This window comes from Monopterus albus, unplaced genomic scaffold (assembly GCF_001952655.1).
Source record: "Monopterus albus unplaced genomic scaffold, M_albus_1.0 scaffold51.1, whole genome shotgun sequence".
In the NCBI taxonomy this organism is placed as follows: domain Eukaryota; kingdom Metazoa; phylum Chordata; class Actinopteri; order Synbranchiformes; family Synbranchidae; genus Monopterus; species Monopterus albus.
The window spans coordinates 1,392,523-1,413,004 of NW_018127931.1; the positions used below are offsets into that span (position 1 = coordinate 1,392,523).

Genomic DNA, 20,482 nt, shown 5'->3' on the forward strand with positions numbered 1-20,482 from the left:
AGGAAAAATCTTTCACGTTATTGATACCCTTTATGCTCAACTATCAGCTGCAGTTTACCCTCACATGATTCCTGTATTCACAGCCCTGAGCTGCAGCAGCATGTACAATTTAAGCTGGAAACATAAAATTTACTTATGTAAGTGATTTGTTGATTTAAATGTATTATACAGTGATTGTGAGTGACTTTAGAAAACAGAATCAGCTATAGTAATTGAACTTCTTTAGCACTGGGCAGCCAGGGTTTAATTCCTATCTCTCTATAATGACGTTTTGCATGACTGAAGGGGACTGTAAATCCTCCACTATTTCAAGTAGTACTATTGTCTGTCTACAAGCTACCTTCAGAGCAAATATTTCAAAAGCACTGTTACAGTTTCCAATATACTTCTCTTTTGATGCCAGTGATATCATGCAACTGAGCAAAATATGTCTGTCTAATGAAAACTATCTCTGACATTTGTTCAGAAATTCCCTATATTAGAAGTTATAATAGGTCCAGACTAATCAGTTAGTCCTCACTTTGGGTCCCTGTTTTGATCTCAAAATCATTTAAATTGGATTTTAAGGCACTGACAACTAACAGAGTACCACAGAGATCAGTCCTTGGTTCCTTAAAATTTTCTCTGTGTTGTATGAAATATTTCAAAAGCATCATATCAGTCATAGGACAACTCCATATGCCTTTAAGGCACATTATGGAGCTGGACCCTAACTATTCTTCTGAAATGCAGCCTGAGATTCAGAAACTTTCAGTAGGTCTTGACCTGTTGAGGGACATCAAACAAGGCCTTTATCTTCACTGATATCTCTCTTAAAATGTATTATCTTAGAAAAGTATTTTCTTAAATTGTTTTTATTCTGTGATTTTACTGCATTTGCTCTTTTTAGTTCAACAGTTCAATTGTTTGTTATTTGAATCCAATTATTTATACTGTATTTTATTGCCCTAATCACCTCTTGGTTTTATGGCTTTTGTCAAGCACTTTGTAAACTGTCCATTTTCATCTGTTACACAGCCTGCATGTTTATCTGCCAAATATTGTGAAATCCTAATATAAAAAGAGAAGCACTAACCAAAAATCACTTGCCAAGTATGACTGGTTGCAGAAAAAAAACAACTTTGTAGCAGAAAATGCAGGACAGTGCCTGAGATAAAGGATGATGCTGGTTGTTATGTGTGAGAAACATGGCTCTATCTAAGTGATTACAAATGGACACAGCACAGTTTACAGCATTACAATTTCATGTCACAGTGAAGAACCAATGTTGAAGCCAGCTACTTTGAATACTCACCCATCATATTTCTCTAGACTTGCCTCCGTTTTTAAGTGGTCCCTGGCATGATTGGCATGCTCAGTAACTTTGGAAACAAATCAAATAACAAGTATTAGTACATGTTGGATGAAAAGAAATATACGCACAAAATGATCAGACTCTTTGAGGCTTGACTAGTACAACAAACATGCTATTACTGGTGTTTTAAAATGCAAGACAACAGAGCTGACCTGAGGCACAAGCGAACTTATCATCTGTTTAGGGCCCCTGTGGCCACCAGAGGGCTCCCAAGAGTGCATGACATGTCCCACATTTATGAATATGTGCACTGTAATGGCCATTAACTGCATTTTGATGCAAGGACTCTCAGTCAGACCCTAACATTAGGTTACATGGTAAAAGCAACTAAAAAGTAATGTTAAAGAAAGGGCATATCCCTCTCAAGCACAGAAACAAATGAAGAAAAAACAAAGGAGAAAAAAAACATCAAGATAAAGGTATGTTTGAATTACTATTTCCTGATTGTATGCTGGTTTATTTTGTTACTTTTCAGTACACCACATTCTGTATACCACAGTATTTAGCAGTTAGGTTCACTCTTGTGAGCTTGCTATCTTTTAGATTAAAAGATAAGGGTACAAACATGCCAGGGTGACGCTATATGATGTAGTCTAAGCAAACAGTTACAGTTAGTAACATTATTAATGGGTGTGTTAGATTTACAGTTGTTCAAAAGATCAAGCATTGACAATAGTTATTAGTATTGGCAGTGCAGAAGCAATGGAGGGTCCCCAAATCAAATTTAGCTTAGGGCCCGTAAAGGCTTAGGCCAGCCCTGTAAGACCTAAAATAAAAAACCGCTGCACTATAGAAAGATTCGCTGGAATTCATCGTGCAGATTAATGTTGAGAGAAAAGTAAAGGCACAGTGGAACAAAAAAACTAATTCAGCTATTGTACATTAGGAAACAAAAGCAATATTTCAACAGTAAATCTGTTTACCAGGCAAAATACATCCTGCAGGAAGCCCAGAGTGAGTAGTATTCACTTTGATAGATGATCAATACTCCAGACTATGTGTAGCTGTAGTAAACACTTACTGAATAATAGATGTGTTTGGATACCCAAGCTTATCAACTATCACAGCTTCCATTAAGGTGCTGGTGAGATTAATGGCACTATAAGACAAATCATATTGTTGCAAACCTTCTTCTCTACAAGAGGCCACGGTGGCAGCGGAGATCTATATGGTGGCCATCGAGACTCATTTTTTATTTAAATGCTGAAGAATGCTACTGATAGGGACCCACCAATCACGTCAGCCGAGATGCAGGCACGGTGAAACAGTGGAGCCACCTTCTGCTCGTAAATACGCTTCCCACGCTGCTTTCCCCCATAGGGATTGATGTACACCAGAAGGCTTTTCGGGCGGTTGGCTGCAAAGTGAGGGAGGGGAATGAGATAGTCATTAAAAAGTCTCAGTGTTTACCCTTTTTTTAAAAAAAATATGTAACTTACAGCAGCTTGATGAAGTTTTCATTAACCAGAGACCTTTTTGAAAATGCTCAGTCAAACCAAATTGTCCCAAAACACGTTGCTCAAGAAATAAATGGTGTGTCCACTGAGTATGGGAGAAGTGTGGAGCAATTCAGAGGTGCTGCATCATTCGGTGATAAACCTGCAAAGTGCTGCAATGGAGAATACTAAATGGTTTGTTTATGGCTGTTGTGCTAGACTGCACCTAAGACAACAAACTGAGATACAGCAGCTGCTCAAATTGAAAATGAATGGATTGGAATCAAATGTTAAATGAGCACAAAGAAATATAGGGTGTGATATTGTTTGGCAATAAGACAAAAGTTCCATTAGATTGTATAAATGGAATGTCAATGGGTGATGTAAAGGTGTACCATGGAAGAGACTAACACTACTGAACACACAGGATTTCATCTTCACAATGAATGCAGTTAATTTTCTTGAATTGATTCCCCCTCCCAGGCAAAATGGGGCCAAGCAGACCATTTCAAATGGGTTAAACCCATCTTAAACTCTCATTTCCTCATGCAGGATACACACTAAATCCCATAAAACACTGTAATAACATTTTTATGTTAACATAATAAGTTAATACATAATTGGAAAACATTAAATTCCTTACTTTATTCAGGTAAAGAGGTAAAGCATTTACCCTCCCACACAGATGATGTCGAAATTATGGTAGATGATCTTTGTTGTGTACATTTTCAGCTTAGAGTTACAGTATATATTTTGTGTTTTAAAAGCATTTTAACACATAGAAGAAAGATGTGCAGATTCCTCTGAGCATATCTGCACTGTAAGCTAAATGCACTGATACAGATATCATGTTCATGCATCATGCCGGCCCAAGATACTTTATATATGACAGTACACTCTTTTAATGTTTGTAATACTACAGTTTATATATTTTATTTGACTGTTGTGCTGGCTCCGGTCTATATGTCTGTGCCTTTGAGGGAGCGTCTAGAAAAAGAAATGCAGGAGGCCCCCTCTACTCTAGGTCTGCCTCTGTGCTCTCCTGAGAGCCATGTGTGTAAAATACTACTAAAAAGAATGAATGGTTTTTAGCAATAGACACAATATCTTTACAGTGTAGATAAAGAGTAGAAAGGCTCATTAATTTATAGGTGTCATGTCTAGAATGTTAATTATGAATGAATAATGAATGTGTATTTTTATGTTTTGTTGTGAAACACTGAGTGTTGTAAAGCAATATATAAACAAATAAATTAAAGTAAATTAAAATAAGTAAAGATGCTGGCAATAGTGGAAAGTAACTAAGCACATTTACTCAAGTATTGTGCTTAAGTACAGTTCTGAGGTACTTGTACTTTACTTTAATCCAACCATATAATATACAGTAAGTGATTTTGAAATGAGCCATTCTGCATAACAAGTACTCTTGCTTTTAATACTTTATATACTGTTACTTCAGTGATATTCTGTATCCAGGAGTTTTACATGTAATAGAAAGTTGGTATACTATGGTTGCTGCTACCTTTACGTAAGTGAAAGCTCTAACAATTTGTCCTGCTAGCAGAAGATGGTGAGAACTCCTATACTCAACGCTTGTGCTAAAATGCATTGCACTGCTAAAATGTAGTGCTACTATTGTTGACTTATATTAACCAGCATCTGGAGTTTCATCAGTTTTCTTTCATAAAAATGGGAATGGCACATTAACATACCTTAGCCCTTTAATGATTTTGGCAGAGCTGTTATATGTTTCTGAAAATAGTATTTGGAAAAATAATCTAATCTTTGTTATTACAGTTTGGTCTTTGTGATATTAATCTGTAAACAGTTGATTTAGTGTTCTGCCATTTTGCACCATAGTCTGTTTCAAAGACTCTTGATATAGCCCACAGTAAAAGTACCATCTAAAATTCCTAAAAAGTAAAAGGAGGTAGTGTTGTGTAGAACAGTGTTTCCCAATCACTGTGCCACGGCACATAAGTGTGATGTGAGAAATCATCAGGTGTACCGTGAAAGATTATCCAATTTCACCTGATTGGTACTTTAAGGCCACGTTCACACTGCAGGCTGAAGTGACTCAAATCCGATCTTTTTGCCCAAATGTGTCCCATATCCGATTTCCTTATGACCGTGTGAACAGCACAAATCCAATTTTTTTCAAATCCGGCCCAGGCCACTTTCATATGTGGTCCTAAATCGGATACATATCCGATGTTTTGCAATGTGACTTCAGTCTGAACGGCCATGCTGCATTTCATGCGATTTTTATGTCATTGAAATGCAACAGACGTCACAATTCTGCGCTGGAGGAGGCGAGGCCATAAGCAATATTTGTGCTCTCCTTCTTGATATTCTTCTTATTATTATTTCTTTATTTCAATTGCACATTAACTGGCTATGCACATGCTATCAACCCACAGTCAGTCAGCGTCTCCCCGGCCAGGTCTGAGCTCACTCAAGGCTGCCGCACCATCCTTAATTCTTCTCCTTCCTCACACACCTTCTTCCGAGCATTGTCTAAAAATGTCGAGTGCATGACCTTCTAGGTCACACTGACCTAACGCACATTTCTGTTTTCTAAACCTGAACAGAGCACACAAACAGTTCACATAAGGCTACAGCTACAGTATATCCAGTCCCTATCAGAGGAGGAAGTCACTCAGGATGTTGACCCATAGGTTAATCAAGGGGGACACAGCCCAAGATATTCTTGCCTGCGCCAGAAACAGATCAAGCTTCTGTACACACTGAGGATGGAAGTTATCTTGCCTTTGGATTCACTTATACTGGGGAACCAACCAAGCCAATTCCGCTATGCCTGGTGGGCAAGGAAAAATTGTCAAACAGTGCCATGATTCCAAGTAAACTTAAACGCCATCTCCAGACAAAACACCCATCACTTCAAAATAAGAACATGGACTATTTTGTTCAACTGCATGAACAGACTGAGAAACAGGCAGCATTAATGAGGAAAACCACCAAGACTAGCGAGAAAGCACTTAAAGCTAGCTACCAAGTTGCTGCACTCATCGCTAAATCAAAACAGCCACACACCTTAGCAGAGACATTAATACTGCCTGCAAAATTATCTTAAAAGAGATGCTTGGCCCTAGCGCCGTTAGAAATAGCCCAAGTCCCTCTATCAAATAATACAATTTCCAGACGTATTGAAGACATGTCTGCTGACATTGAAAAAGATAGGTTTGGAAAAGTTTCGCATTAGTGGGAAATTTGCATTGCAAATCGATGAATCTACGGGTGTCAGTGGACATGCACAATTTATGGCAAATGTGTGCTTTGTAGGTAGAGACATCATCAGAGAAAACTTTCTGTTTTGCAAGGAATTGCCAGAAAGAACAACAGGAAAGGAAATTTTTTAAGATGTGTCAGAGTACCTTGAACAAGGAGGACTGAAGTGGCAAAACTGTGTAAGTGTTTGCACCGATGGAGCAGCTGCCATGCTAAGGCACACTAAAGGATTTGTAGACAGAGTGAAAGAGCAACATCCAGATGTCATTGCGACGCATTGTTTTCTGCACCGGGAAGCACTCGTTGCCAAGACATTGCCAGCAGACCTAGTTGCTGTACTGGAAGATGTTGTGCATGGAATTATGATGACACTAAGATGCTCTCAAGTGATCAGTGGTGTGCAAGACTGGCATATCTGGCAGATAACATCTGAATTACCTGAACACACGAATGCAAGGCTGAAATGAAAACCTGCTCACAAGTACAGATAAAATAAAGGGATTTTGTTTAAAGGTGCAGTTCTGGAAACAACATGTGGAAAGTACCAACCTTAACGTGTTCCCACACACCCAGAAATGGCAGTGTGTCAACAGTGCTGCACTGTGTGAGACAATAGGTAAACATCTGCAAAATCTTGAGCAGGAATTGTCATGTTATTTCCCTTCACTTTCCACTGATTGCTTTGACTGGGTTAGGAACCCATACAGCTCAACTGCAGTTGGAAAGGACATGACTTTGCAGGAGCAGGAAGAAATAACTGAACTGAGACAAAATTGTGGTCTAAAACTGAGCTTTGCTGATCTACTTTTGGATAGTTTTTGGCTGACTGCTGCCAAGGAGTTTCCCATTCTGGCAAACAAAGCTATTTCAGTTCTGCTCCCTTTCTCCACAATCTATCTATGCGAGGTGGGCTTTTCAAACATGACTGCTATAAAGATGAAAAAAGAGAGACTCAGAGCTGTTGAGGAAGATCTTCGTGTGTGTCTTTCTTCAATTCCTGCAAGAATATCAGCTTCACACTGAGTGAGTAAACTGAATAAACTGAGACTAGATTTTTATTATATTTCAATAAAAATACTTTTTTGTGACATTTTTGTTTGGTGGTGTGCCTTGTGATTTTTCTAATGAAAAATATGTGCCGTGGCTCAAAAAGGTTGGGAAACACTGGTATAGAAGATCATTGGTATGATGAGGGAAATGGAGGAACAGTGACCTATAATACATATCCAGAAACCACTCAGGAAAAAGATCGCTTTGTATATACCACATACATAATTGCTGCTAGATGTTATAAACTCTTGAAAAATCAAAAAGCCTGATCCTCACAGAACAGCATGTGCCAAGGTGCTCTATGCAAAATACACTGTATTGTTCAGCACAGCTTCTTCCAGTCCAATCTCAGCATGACAGACAAATTACAGCAAGCAGCAATTTCATTTACCCCTTGGTTCAGAGTAGCGCAGCTTAATAACTGTGTGTACTTCATTTTTATATGTATTTGTGTAAGCACTCACTAAGCCAAATTCATATTGTAGTATGTAGCAGTTTATGGTACATAAAAGTCAAATTAAAAAGAAAAAAAAGATTAAATAAAAGACAATTAACTGATTCTGATGAAGTTAAGTTCTGATCAAGTCCAAAATCCATCATTAAATTTGTTAGAGAATATAATTAAAGAGTCCAGTACATACTGAGTAGTGACAGCTGCTCATTGATAACTGTGATCCACTGCTCACAGAGTCCCTGGTTGGGACAGTGAAAGGTGACATCACTACATCGCCACTGGTGTTGCCTTGTCCTCATCATGTAAGAAACTGCAGAGAAATAATACAGAAAGGAGAGGTCACACTGCTCACTGTACTGTCTGTTACAGGGACTGACCCTTTAACCTTTCTTTTACACTGCCAACCAACCCATCATCCAAGAACAGGAAAAGAGTGTCAAAGGAAGAAAGATGCTATATCAGCGATAGAAAAGAATTCCTAATCTGATTTTAAGAAATAAGACAATGTGCTAAATGAAGCCTCTGGTCATGTTTTCCATTATACAGCATTTGCCACCCACAATCTAAAAATACCTTCCTGGATATGAACACCTATCATAGTTTGTGATTTGGTGAGTGCTTTTGGGCTCCAGGGCAGACAGTAAATTGGTATCATACTTTGTTCATTCATTCTTTTTGCACTGGCTACATGCAGCACTACCTGGCTTGGGTACAGTGCAAGTTTGACCTGAAAATGAACCCTGGCTTTATTCTTACTAGTCAGGTCAATCAGATATGTGGAGGAGTAGGAAATGAGGGCATGAGTGAAATGAAGAGGTAGTCAGTTTAGTAAAACAGGGCTCTGCTGATAGAGAGACAAAAAAGTAGAGATAGTCACATAATATCCTGGTAGGGATATTACTGAAATATTTACATTAAGCACCAAAAATTCACTAGCTCAGCACTTTGACAGCAGATTCACTCAATATGCATTTCAAAGTCAAATTATCACATTAAGCTTTTTTTTTCATCAAACATAGAAGTTAACTTTTCAGGCAAGTTCTTCAGTCCAATTCTATTGCTGCATGTCAGACTTATAGTGGGGTAGACAGAGAGACATTCAGAATGGGAATAACCTGGGTGTAAGTGATGGGGCCTGTCTTGGAAGCCAAGTTTGGGAATGCATTCAAGTCAGACTTGACACATTTTAATGCCAGTTAAAGCTCACATTAGTGAGGTAATTTTTAACAGCTGACTGCAATGAATCATGTATATCTGATCTTGTTTGGATATAATCTAATGGCTCAAAATCAAGCATTAGCCCATAAGTCATGGGATGCTGCCGTCTTAGACACGACACACTCAGCTAAGCTGTGAGAAACTCTCTTGTTAATGCATTACTTTCAGACCGTGGTGCTGCCTATGGGCTTATTTCCAATGTCAGATCATTTGTAATTGGTGGAGCTGAACTCAGGCTCTTGGCCCAAAATGCAACTGTAATATAGCATTAACCCACTACATTAAAATGAAAGTGACAGTAGTGAAAACTTGCTTCAGACTATGTTGTTGGAAGGAACAAAAGGTGCTGCATTTATTGCTTAAATGGGCACTTCAGCCATTTAGTATTGCACTTCCATTAAGATGGAACACTTTGTGAAGCAGATAACAAGAGCCTTTAGTCTCTACTACTGGTGAAGGCCCCAAAACACTGAATCCTACATAATGCAACTTGTCATTTTCTGAGCTGACAAAGCTCCTCCAGAGCTACCAAAGACAATGTACAACTGATTTCCTAAGCTAAACAGTAGCAGGTAAATTGACTTTGACATGTAAAATCAGTTGAATATAACTTTAAGAATGTGTACCGTATCAATGAGGGGTTTATTTTGTTTGTTTGTTTTTGGTGGGTTTGTGTTTGTTTGTTTACCTGTGAATTCATGGGGATACTGCTGAGAGTGTTCAGCCTTTTTCTTACTCCTGGTCTTTGTGTTGTCTTCTTCGGCCTTGCTGACAGCCAGTATTTCACACACCTGAACATTATGGCTGCGCCCTATAGACACATAAATAAATTATTTTACTCAACTGCATTACACAATAAGGGAAGCATGATGTACTGTACTTTTGCTTACACAGTTAGTCTGTGTAACACATTCTCACATGTACATAAACTTACACTGACAAAGATGTATTGCGAAAACTGCTCGTTGAACAAAAGCATTCAAAATTTATGTTAAAGATTATTAAAGTTCAGATAATTATTGGGCCAGTAGCAAACAGTATACAAACAAAGTTGTCAACTAGCTTGTAAAAAATGTGGAGTATTTAGCAGCTAAACAGATAGATATTTACTTCAAGAGTTGATGGGGGCTAGCACAAAGGTACTAGTAGAGTGACTATTGGACTGATGTTCATCAAATGAAATAACTTCACATGAACGCTGGTGCTGCTCTGTATCTGCTGAATCTATAAATAGACAATTGTTGACTAATACACTTAGCCTAACTTAAAAATTGATAATATGGTAATGTTCTCTTTACACCCTGTCTCTGGTGCCCTCTAAGTGGCCAAGAAATGAGCAAGTCACCGTTTAAGCAACCTTTCATTAAAGTGGCAGCATATTGGTGAGTTTACAAACATTAAAATGAGTCGGAGGAACAACACAGCCATATCCCCAGACAGCTGATGAGTTTTGAGAAGGAACTCGATGATTTTGTTCTTCTTCCCCATAAGATTGGGGTTCAGGCTGTTAGTTTAAAATGACATGGGAGTAAAAGAATTGCAATGTTTGAGTGGCTTGTTCATTAACAAAATTTGTATATCAGTATGGGGTGATCTAGTACATCCTGGCAATGATGAGATACTGTGGGTCAACTGCCTTAGAGAGCTTCTAAGAGATATCAAAGACTCACGTGAAAGGCAGAGATTGAGGGAAAAGGGAATTGTTGCAAAATGGGAATTTCCTTCCACAGTCATACTGTTAGGTAAAAAGATAAGTCAATCTTACTATGACAGAGAAAATCCAGATGAAGGCAATGAAATCATAAAAAAGACCTTAAACCTATCAAATATGGACTCTACAAAGTATTATACACTAGATCTCACAATATAGCTTTTTCTTGTAAATTGGGTCTAGATTTAAATCCAGAATACCTGAGCATTCAAATAAAATATATGGCTGTACAACCGATGCAACAAATTCAAAAGTGTACTTTTATACTAGGAAAGGATAATATTACTCGCATTTAGTTTAACTGACCTCTTCAGCTGCATCAAATACAAGGATTCCAATCTCTCATACAAATTTATTCAGCTGATATGGTGAAATGGATGGGAGGGAGGCATGACATATTATTTTTCTCCCGGGAGTCGGAGGGAATAGGATTTCATTTCTCTCTCAAATAAAGATGATATGCCATGCAGGCATGAATAACTTTATGGCCATCGATATTCACATTTTGACAAATAGGAAGAAGAGTTATGGCCAAGTGCGTAATGGCTTTATTTCAGATAAGACAAGAATGAGAAGTTTCATTCCAACTATTTGAAAAATGGCACCTAGTGCTCTGCCAAAGTGATTTTTGTTGCTGAATTAAAAATATGTAATGAATTACTGAAAGTTATTGTAATTTATGTATTTCATCTATTTTCTAAACCGCTTAGCTTGTTCAGGGTCCCAGGGAGATTGACACTGCCTTATCATTGGAGAGGTTGCTTATGTATCAATACAATTACAGTATTACAATTTTGATTTTTCAGTTCACCTCACATACATGTTTTAGTGAAGGAAGAAACTATGAAACTTGAAGATAACCCACACAGATACTTAGAGAACGTCATCAGATTCAGAACTTTTGAGGTCACGGTGCTGATGTTAACCATGAGCATGTGTTTACAGATGTTTTCTCTTGAACTAGTTGAGGGTTTAGCTTGAATTACGCTGTGTTTTTAGAGGGGTCTTATCCAGTGACCAAGTGGGGTGCTTATAAGACATGATTAATACTTTGTGCAGTACAATAGCTAATTATATGTAAGGACACAAAATAACACATGAAAGCAGCTTATTTGCCATGCTAAAAAAGTATCCTGCCTTTGTTCCAATCAATCATTCAGCCGGGCAGACTGCTGCACTGTTTGCACATGCTGTCAGTTTTATGTGCTGCTGACATGAGGTGGATAACATCAGTGAGTGTAAAAGGCATAATACAATCTAGTTTAGGTGTGTGTGATGTCATATGTTTCTTCAGGCCATGAATGTTGCCTCGGTTTTGACACTGTTCAAAGTGAAATGGACTAGTCTCATATTCTCTCTGAAAACTGCAGGTACTGCAAAGATCAATTGGGCACTAGTGAACCTGGGCGGAGAAGTGTGGGACAGAAAAAGTTGACTTTTGTTTTTAATTTTTTTTTTACTTTGTATTTAGTTTGTTATATTATTAGAATTTATATAACAAAACTGATTAGGATTATTGATTATTTGAGACTCCCCAAACTTGAGTTTTTGTTGCTTCTTTTTGGAGAGTTCAGGTCTCGTTTTAAAGGAACCATCTCATAATTCGAACGCTGGTTCAGCATCAGCAGTAGCAGCTTCTAATCGTCAGTTCAGTAACAGTTGGCAATTTTCCATAAATAACAAGAAAAACGCTGTAAAGTCTAAACAAGAGTCTAGAATGATCTGGCAGTTTCCCGGTGGGAGGAAGCTGCCTATAAAGGGGTAAAAACAGGTGCAAACAATAAAAGCTGATTAGGGTAAAGAGTCTGACGCTAAGGTGAGACTGCAGCAGGACTTTTTACTTTAATCAACACTCATTGTTTACACCTGTTTTCACCCCATTATAAGCAGCTTTCCTCCACTGGAAAGCTGCCAGATTGTTCTAACTCCTGTTCAGACTTTCCAGCATTTTACCTGTTCCTGTAATTCCAGCTCTGACCCCGGATTTCTGTTTGGCCATCGAGCTTTGCCTAGCCGTCTGTTTCTGCTCGTGTTTTTCTGTGTATTGACTATCGGACTCCCCTCATTTGTGGATCCCTCGGCTGTGTAAGTTTGCTGGCTCTGACCCTGGGCTGTATTATCGACCTGAAAGTGTGTTTCACGTTTACGTAGTTTTCTGTATAGTTTTGTTACCAGTGCACTTATTAAAGAGACAGTGTTTTACTTATCCTCGTCTGGCTCTATAATTGAGTTCACCCCATGATATCATCGGCAGCTTTACAGCGCCGACCCTGACAGCCTACATTCCATTAGCTTTAATACAATCGCTTCATTAGCTTTTTTCTTCAGTTGCGGGAAAAAACACAATCTCTTTCCATGCTTTAATATTCCTGTTCTGACCCCAGATTGCCTTTTCACCACCGAGTACTGCCTTACCCTCCTGATTCTGACTGTCTACCGTGTATCGATTATCGGACTTCCCTCCTCGACCTCTTGTTTGTGGATCCCTCGGCTGTGTGTGTGTTTGCTGGTGCTGACCCTGGACTGATATTCTCGATTTGAATGTGTTTCTGGACTTCTGCACTGAATGCTGTGAGTTGTGCTCAGTAAAGAGACAGTGTTTTATTCAACCTTGTCTGGCAATTTAATTGAGTTCGCCCTCCACATTGTTGGCAGCTTTACTCGCCAACCCTGACAAAAAGCCAGCATTTATCATTGAGTTGGCAGAGGTGGTCTTTCTCTCTCTAGTCAAGCCATTTCTTTGGACATCTTAGTTATATTAACCCCAGAAACAATCACATAAACTGGAAATCTCAAAATGAAATGTGGTAGGAAAAGAAGTGGAAACAATAGCTGACACCCCCACATTCCAACACTGTTCCAGTAACCCTGCCACACACATTCTGATATGCACAGACAAGTATACAATAATCCCATCACCACACATACACACACACACACACACACACACACAGAGAGAGAGAGAGAGAGAGAGATAGACAGAGGGAGAGAGAACATCTCCATACACAAATCCCTTACTTTCTAGCTCAGTGCAGTCTCTAAGCTACATGCTAAGTCATTGACCATACAAGGCAGATATGACATACTTTTCTCTCTGCTTGACAAGAATATTAGCACTGGCAGTCAGCCTGTGAGCTGCGTATTCCTACCACAGAGCTAAGTGTGTTACTGTGAGCCAGAGAGGTCTGCTATCTGCAAAAAGTCAGCTTTTCAGAAACTGAGGGCAAAATATGATTATTTTCTAATGTCTGGAAGTTGTTCTGCACTGGAGGAGAGCATTCAAATGTTTGTTTTGTTGCTGCAAAGTTACAGTGATACCTGAGAACACTTAGAAGGCCAGTGTCATTTAGGGTCATGTAATACTTTGTCTAGCATATGTAATTTTATCATTTACTTGTTTTTCATCACTTCAAACATTCAGATTGTTGCCACCAAGTCAATAATGGATGTTAATTCTCGAGGCTATTAAAACTCCAGGCTGTATAGAGACAAACCACATATACTCTGTCATGAGGATGGCAGCTCAGATAAATAGCACATTAAAAACAAGCATCAGTATTGTCATTTCAACAATATTCAAGGCATAAGTTATTAAATTAGTGTGACCTGGAGCATGACGCTGTTTGTGTTACTGGCTTATAACTCTCAGCAGAGCCCACTGTAAACACTTGAGAATGCAGATGATATTGATATTAATGTTTTCATATACAGCCTTAGTGAGTCATGAAAAATAAAAGAGCTTTTTCATACTTTATCTCCCGACTTGCCAGTGGTATTCTACTGTAGCTAACACACTCAAAACTGCAGGGAGATGTGCTCAACTTCAGTAGTCTTCTAGGTGGCAAGCCAGGTTCATCAGGTTTGAAGATGCTAATTCTTTTCCCCTTCTCTTCACACTCAGCTGCAAACTACCCCAGTGCATGCTGGAGGTCATGGTCTGATGAAGCCAGTAAATACCACATCATCAAAAAATAGATATAAAATTCTGAGGTTCAAAAAGACAATTACAATAAATAAAATCTGATAGAATTAAGTAAAGAATATATTACAACACAGCTCATATTCTTCAACTCTACAGTATAGTAGAAAATATAATCAGGCAGATTTCCCATCGAGAAACAAACCACCAATGCTTTAAAAAGTGATTTTATTAGTTTTGGACCAAACCAGGCTAGCTGTTTCACAATTCCCAAAAAACACTAAACCGAATAAGTGTATTTACCGAAGACATTATGTGGAACAAGGACAAAGAGCAACACAACGATTGATTCCCCAACACTGGGCATGTGTTAAATGTGGGTCTGTAATTCTGGCAGCTGCAGTGCACTGTTTTGCCTTGAAAGTGAATGTAATCCCAGACTCTAGCATTGTTAGTGTCCTTCTCTAGTGAGCCAGAAACGTCATTAGGGAGCAGGGTGCTACTGGTTTCCATTGTAACCGCATGAGACGGATTAAACACTTGCAGTGCAAACTGAACACTGTTAAAGGGCCAAGGCCAGAATGCAATCTGTGAAGTTGTTATGCACATGACTACACACACCAGTTGTTCAGTCTCTTTGGTCTGAATTATGTAGGTTAAATTATCCTGTTATTTACAAAAAAATCTAATATACAGGGCAATATCTTCCTTCATTTTGAGCTCTCTGTTCCCTCAGGATAACTTGCTGTTGGTCACAGCTGCAAAATTGAGTGTCAAATCTCAGCAAAATTGAACTTGATATAAAAACTTATCTTAGATATACTTCATCCCAACAAGCAAATCCACTGACTGGGCAATTCCACTGCAATAAATAGGTTTTGTCAAAAATATGTGAATGTTGGTATATGGAGTGCATGGATCTGTATAAGGTCAAGCAGGAAGTACCTCTGGAGATGTAACCTCAGTCTTCATTGTGTTGTGGGTTACCTTTTCTCACCTATTGTTGAGCTACCTTACTTGACGCAAAAATTCCTTTAGTTCAAACTAAACTGATGCAGACTTTAGAGATTACTTTGTACTTTTAAGGTGGATCAACAACTATCTGCATCTGTTATGGTATAGCTGTGAAAAAGGATTCCCTAAAAAAGGATGGAATCCCACCTGACAGTGTTCCACTGGAAATACTGGTTTTATACATGGTGCCTCATGTCAACACAATGGCTGCAAATTCCTTGTCACACCCTAGGTGTTTTACACATGGGTGTTTAGAGACACTGTCATCAGCCCAAATGTAAAAATCAGGGCATGTATGATAGATGTGAAGATAACTATCCCAAATTTGACCCTGTAACTCAGTATAACTAATACCTTTGTGTGCTTTCAGAAGAGATTTTGTTTGGGTGTTTGTATACATAATGTCTCTCACAACACAGCACTTGGCCTCACCTTCTTTCAGTCCTTTGACAACAACAAGCTGTCATCATGTTCATAATTTATATTCTACCATTTGTCTCTGCATCCATCCCTTTACATAGTAGATCAGTACAGTATGTGTTAATTGTTATAGTGGTTAAGCACTGACGACATGTTAGAGGACAAGCCAGTGCGAGCTTAAATGCTTTCTCTTTTGTGTACCTGTACCCATTGTTTTTATGTCAATCTTGTTTTGATTTCACCCGGGACCTTTCTGTGTGAAGTTTGCATGTTCTCCCCGTGCTTGCGTGGGTTCTCTCCGGGTACTCCGGCTTCCTCCCACAGTCCAAAGACATGCAGCTTAGGTTGATTGGTGTCTCTAAATTGCCCATAGGAGTGTGCGTGTGTGTGGTTGTTCGTCTATGTGTTAGCCCTGCGATGGATTGGCGACCTGTCCAGGGTGTACCCCGCCTTCGCCAGATTGCTGGCTGGGATTGGCTCCAGCTCCCCCCCGTGACCCCGTTCAGGGACTGAGTGATAGAAAATGGATGGATGGATGGATATTGTACACTTAAATGTCATGCAACACAGGTATGAGAGGTGTTATGGGCCACTTCTTGACCTTTTGGCTAAGATTGAGTGTAGTATCTGTTCTTATATGTTTAATATCAGATACATCCCCTACCCGGGAACCGTGTATTAAACTGATTTTTGCAGCCAGGAGACGGAACTACGGGGGCGACTGTGGTTCAGTGGGTAGAGCAGTTGTCTCCCAACTGGAGGGTTGGAGGTTCGAATCACAATTCCAGCAGTCCACATGTCGGTGTTCTTGGGCCGGTTCTGTACTGGAAACAGATTCTTTGTGTGTAACATGCTTGGCCAAATGGGGTGACTGACTGTAGTTCAGTGGGTAGAGCAGCCATCTCCCAACCAAAGGGTCCTTGGGCAAAACATTGGACCCCCAAGTTGCCCCTGATGGTTACAGCCATAGGTTGAGTTGGCGCTGCAAATGGCTGCCTTGGTTCAGTACCGAAAACAAATTCCTTGTGTGTAACATACTGTACTTGGCCAAATAAAGGTGATTATGGTATGGACTTTGCTTCCTGTTTTACTGCTTTTTCCCTGGATTCCACATCTCTCCTGCCACTTCACTAACTCCAGCTTAATTATCACCACTCATGGCCTCCACCTGTTCCTCGTTATCTCCGGACTCACCTGCCGGACTCACCTGGATTGTCTGCATTGATGCAGTGCATCTGCCTACCTGCCCTGCCTTCAGTTCTGCACTCTCTGGCTCTCCGTTCCCCAGCTCTGCACTCTCCGGCTCTCCGTTCCCCAGGTCTGCATTCTCTGGCTTTCCATTTTCTGGCTTTGTACTCTCCAGTATTCCACTCTCCTCTCACCTGCCGGCAATCGGCGAAGGCGGGGTACAGGGTTTAATTAATGGGGCAATTTGTTTGGTATGAACCAAGGGGACGAGCCAACTGGTATAAAAAGCCTCCAGCCAAAGTAGAGTTTGATGCTTGTACATAGTATAAAATGTGAAAACTATGTTGCCCTTTTTTGTTTGGCACACAATAAATGCACCTTCTCACTAACGGACATTGCCCTGGCTTGCCATTCCTTGTACACAAGACTCTTTTTGAGCATACAGCCAAATTTTTCTAATTAGTTCTTGGGCCAAACTACCCACATTTAGAGGCAAAGTGCGATATTTGGTGGCAGTAGTGGAATTTGCAAGCTGAAAGGGCCCAGGAAAGAGTTGAGGTTGCCCAGAAATGCAAACATGAAGCCGAACAGTCCAAATGAAAGGTGACCCAAAGGATCAAGAATGGGATAGTGTCACTATTTCAGCAGCCTTCAAATATGGAACCAGCTTCTCAGCAGTCTGATCTGGTCAGTATGCTGCAAATGTTTCTGGGAGTCCAAGAAAAAAGAAAGGAGGGATTATGGACAGCAGTCCAAGCCACTAGGTAGCCTTTTACTCCCCAGCCCTCCTCGTCAGCCATCTTGGCCAGTGAGACCTTTCTGCTACCCCTCCTAATCCCAGACCTGCCTACTTTGACACCAGCATTCCAGAGGGATCAGCATGGACAAAGTGGGGAAAAGCTATGCCCATTGCACATAGCATTTTAGACTAACAAACCCTAAGAGGAAAGACCCCAAAATGCTCCCCTATCAACCAGGTGAAGACACTAAAAACTATCTACTTCACTTTGAGAGAATTGCCAGAACCTTAGGTTGGCCAGACTCTGAGTGAGCTTATAAAAGCCTATTCAGCCATGGATAAAAATCTTTCTCTTATGATGATTTCCTAGAAGCCTTGCTTGCTAAATTTGACATATCTGCAGAGAACTACCGGCAACGTTTTCAACACACTACTATATCATCTGGAGAGACACCAACTGAGACCTACCACCGCCTTAAGGACCTTTATCAACATTGTTTTAAGTTGGAACAGTGCCAGACGGAGAATGTTAGTGAAAACATAGTGTTAGAACAGTTTCTACGGGTGCTACCTCATGACATCCATACTTGGGTTAAGAAGCATGAACCCAGTACTGGACTGACAGCCGCAAAGCTTGTAGCCTAGTATATGAATGCCCAGAGGACAATACACCCCAAGTCTCAATCACAGCATCTAATTGGGGACCTGAAGGTAGCTGGGGTCACACAGACCAGTGGCTGGAGGATCAGAAAAATAACTCTGGTATGAGCAAAACTGTATACAGAGCAATAAGGCTGGGCTTAAAAGTAGTATTAATAATGAAGGTATGTGTATAATTTGTTATTACTGTCAGCAGCCTGCAAATAAGGCTTCTGTCTGTCTTCTTAAAAAACAAATTGTCAGGTTATTGCTGTGTGTCCCAGAGAAAGAGCTCTGTTAAATAAGCCCCATCAGTTCTAGAGACTGCATCATGTTATCCAGTGACTGTCAGTGGGACTATGGGGCTGCACTGCTTGCTTTTTTGGACAGTGATAATTCTAGGTTTCTGATTTTAAAAAAAGCATTAACTAAAAAACCATGGTGTTGATTACAAAAACAAAACTGACACTGAATGTGTGTATGGTGACAGTAAGTCATATCCAACAGCTGAAGTAAGTATTTGTATTGACAGCCAAGCTTTTCTGTTATAACTGGGCGTGCTGGATGGCCTGCCTGTTGACTGCATTTTGGGGTGGGATTTGCTTGTAGTGAGAAAGAGATACTTTGAAATATGTGCAGTGGTCACAAGGTCTCAAGTTAAAGCAGGGCTTGAGCTTCTCCCAGATCTGCACAGTGATCTGCGTGAGTGTGGCTCTAAAGGCCCAAGAATGTCTAGGTGCCTGGAGAAATACAAGGGACTTCAGAGGCCGTAGCGCCCAAACCTGAGGGTTACAGTTTCTGTTAGGAAATCCCAGGCAATATAAGCCAGTTGCAGAGAACTGACCCTTCTTTGGCCTCTTTTGTATAACCAAGTGGATTATCAAGTCTGACAAGGTGTTAGCAAATCCAAACTGCATCATTGAAAATGATATTTTGTATGTTACTGGGGTGCCCACTAGTTGTAGGCATATTGTTCTGCACTTGTCTCACAGTCTCATGGCAGGAGATCTGGGACATCAAAAAACATACATCAGGTTAGAAACATGCTTTTACTGACCAGCCATGTACAATAATGTGAAAAACATTTGTACCACATCCTGAGTGTCAGTTTGCAAGGTCAAAAAGGTACCCTTACAGCCACTGCCAGTTATTAGTACCATTTTCCAACAATGAATGTGGTGGGACCATTGGAAAAGAGTAGTTCAGGACATAAATACATTCTTGTCATCTGTGACTATAAAACCTGCTTCCCAGAAGCCTCCCCCTTACGTAGCATGAAAACAAGATATCAATGCACTTGTTCAGTTGTTTTCTCATGTAGGAATACCAGAGGAGATCCTTACAGCTCAGGGGAGCAACTTCACTTCCAACATGATGGCACAGCTACAGAAGGAACTTGGCATCAAGGGCATTAGCACATCACCATGTTGTCAACAAACAGATGACCTGGTGGAGCGGTGCAATTAGACACTCAAACAGATGCTGCGTAAATTTGTCTCTACTACTGGTTGTCACTGGGATAAATGGTTGCCCTTTCATTTATTAACTTATAGGGGAGTGCCCCAAGCTTCTACTGGCTTTTCCCAATTTGAGCTCCTTTATGGGCCCATAGGATCTCCTAAGGAATGAATGGAAAGGAAACCAAAAGCCAGATACAAAAGGGGTCCTGTCTCATGTGCTGGAGATACAAGATCATCTGGAGATGTTTCGTGAGGAAGCCAGAGAGAACCTGGCCAAAGCACAGAGGAATCACAAATGCTGATATGATAGGAAAGCTTGCCAAGGGTATGGTGGAAAATGATGGGGCCAGTAACCTATAAGATAGCTCACCCAGAGAATGAAAAATCCACCCAGGTGTACCATGTGAACCTGTTCACTGGTATGTCAAGTGAATGATGATGGTGATGAACTTGACCCAGATTTGTCTGAGCTTCTTCTATCAAAAGCGCTTAATCTGATACATCTCCCACTGCTGTAACAGCAGGACCTATAGGATATTTTGGAGGAGATGTCCAGCCTATTCCAGGAAGGACCAGGGCAAAACTCATCAATTAAGTGCACCATTCACTTGAAAGACTCAATTCCCATTCT

At 40.1% G+C, this 20,482-nt stretch overlaps 1 protein-coding gene across 1 annotated transcript in view; it reads right to left on the bottom strand.

Annotated features, from left to right (window-relative positions):
* cerk (ceramide kinase) overlaps window positions 1-12,471 on the bottom strand; it is a 47,887-nt gene extending 35,416 nt beyond the window's left edge. The window contains exons 1-5 of the mRNA XM_020601524.1: window positions 12,426-12,471; window positions 9,450-9,572; window positions 7,731-7,853; window positions 2,586-2,711; window positions 1,295-1,361 (exon numbers count right to left, since the gene is read on the bottom strand). Coding sequence (XP_020457180.1) covers window positions 1,295-1,361; window positions 2,586-2,711; window positions 7,731-7,853; window positions 9,450-9,572; window positions 12,426-12,471 — 485 coding nt within the window. The remainder of the gene's footprint in view (window positions 1-1,294; window positions 1,362-2,585; window positions 2,712-7,730; window positions 7,854-9,449; window positions 9,573-12,425) is intronic.
* Between the last annotated feature and the right edge of the window lie 8,011 nt (window positions 12,472-20,482).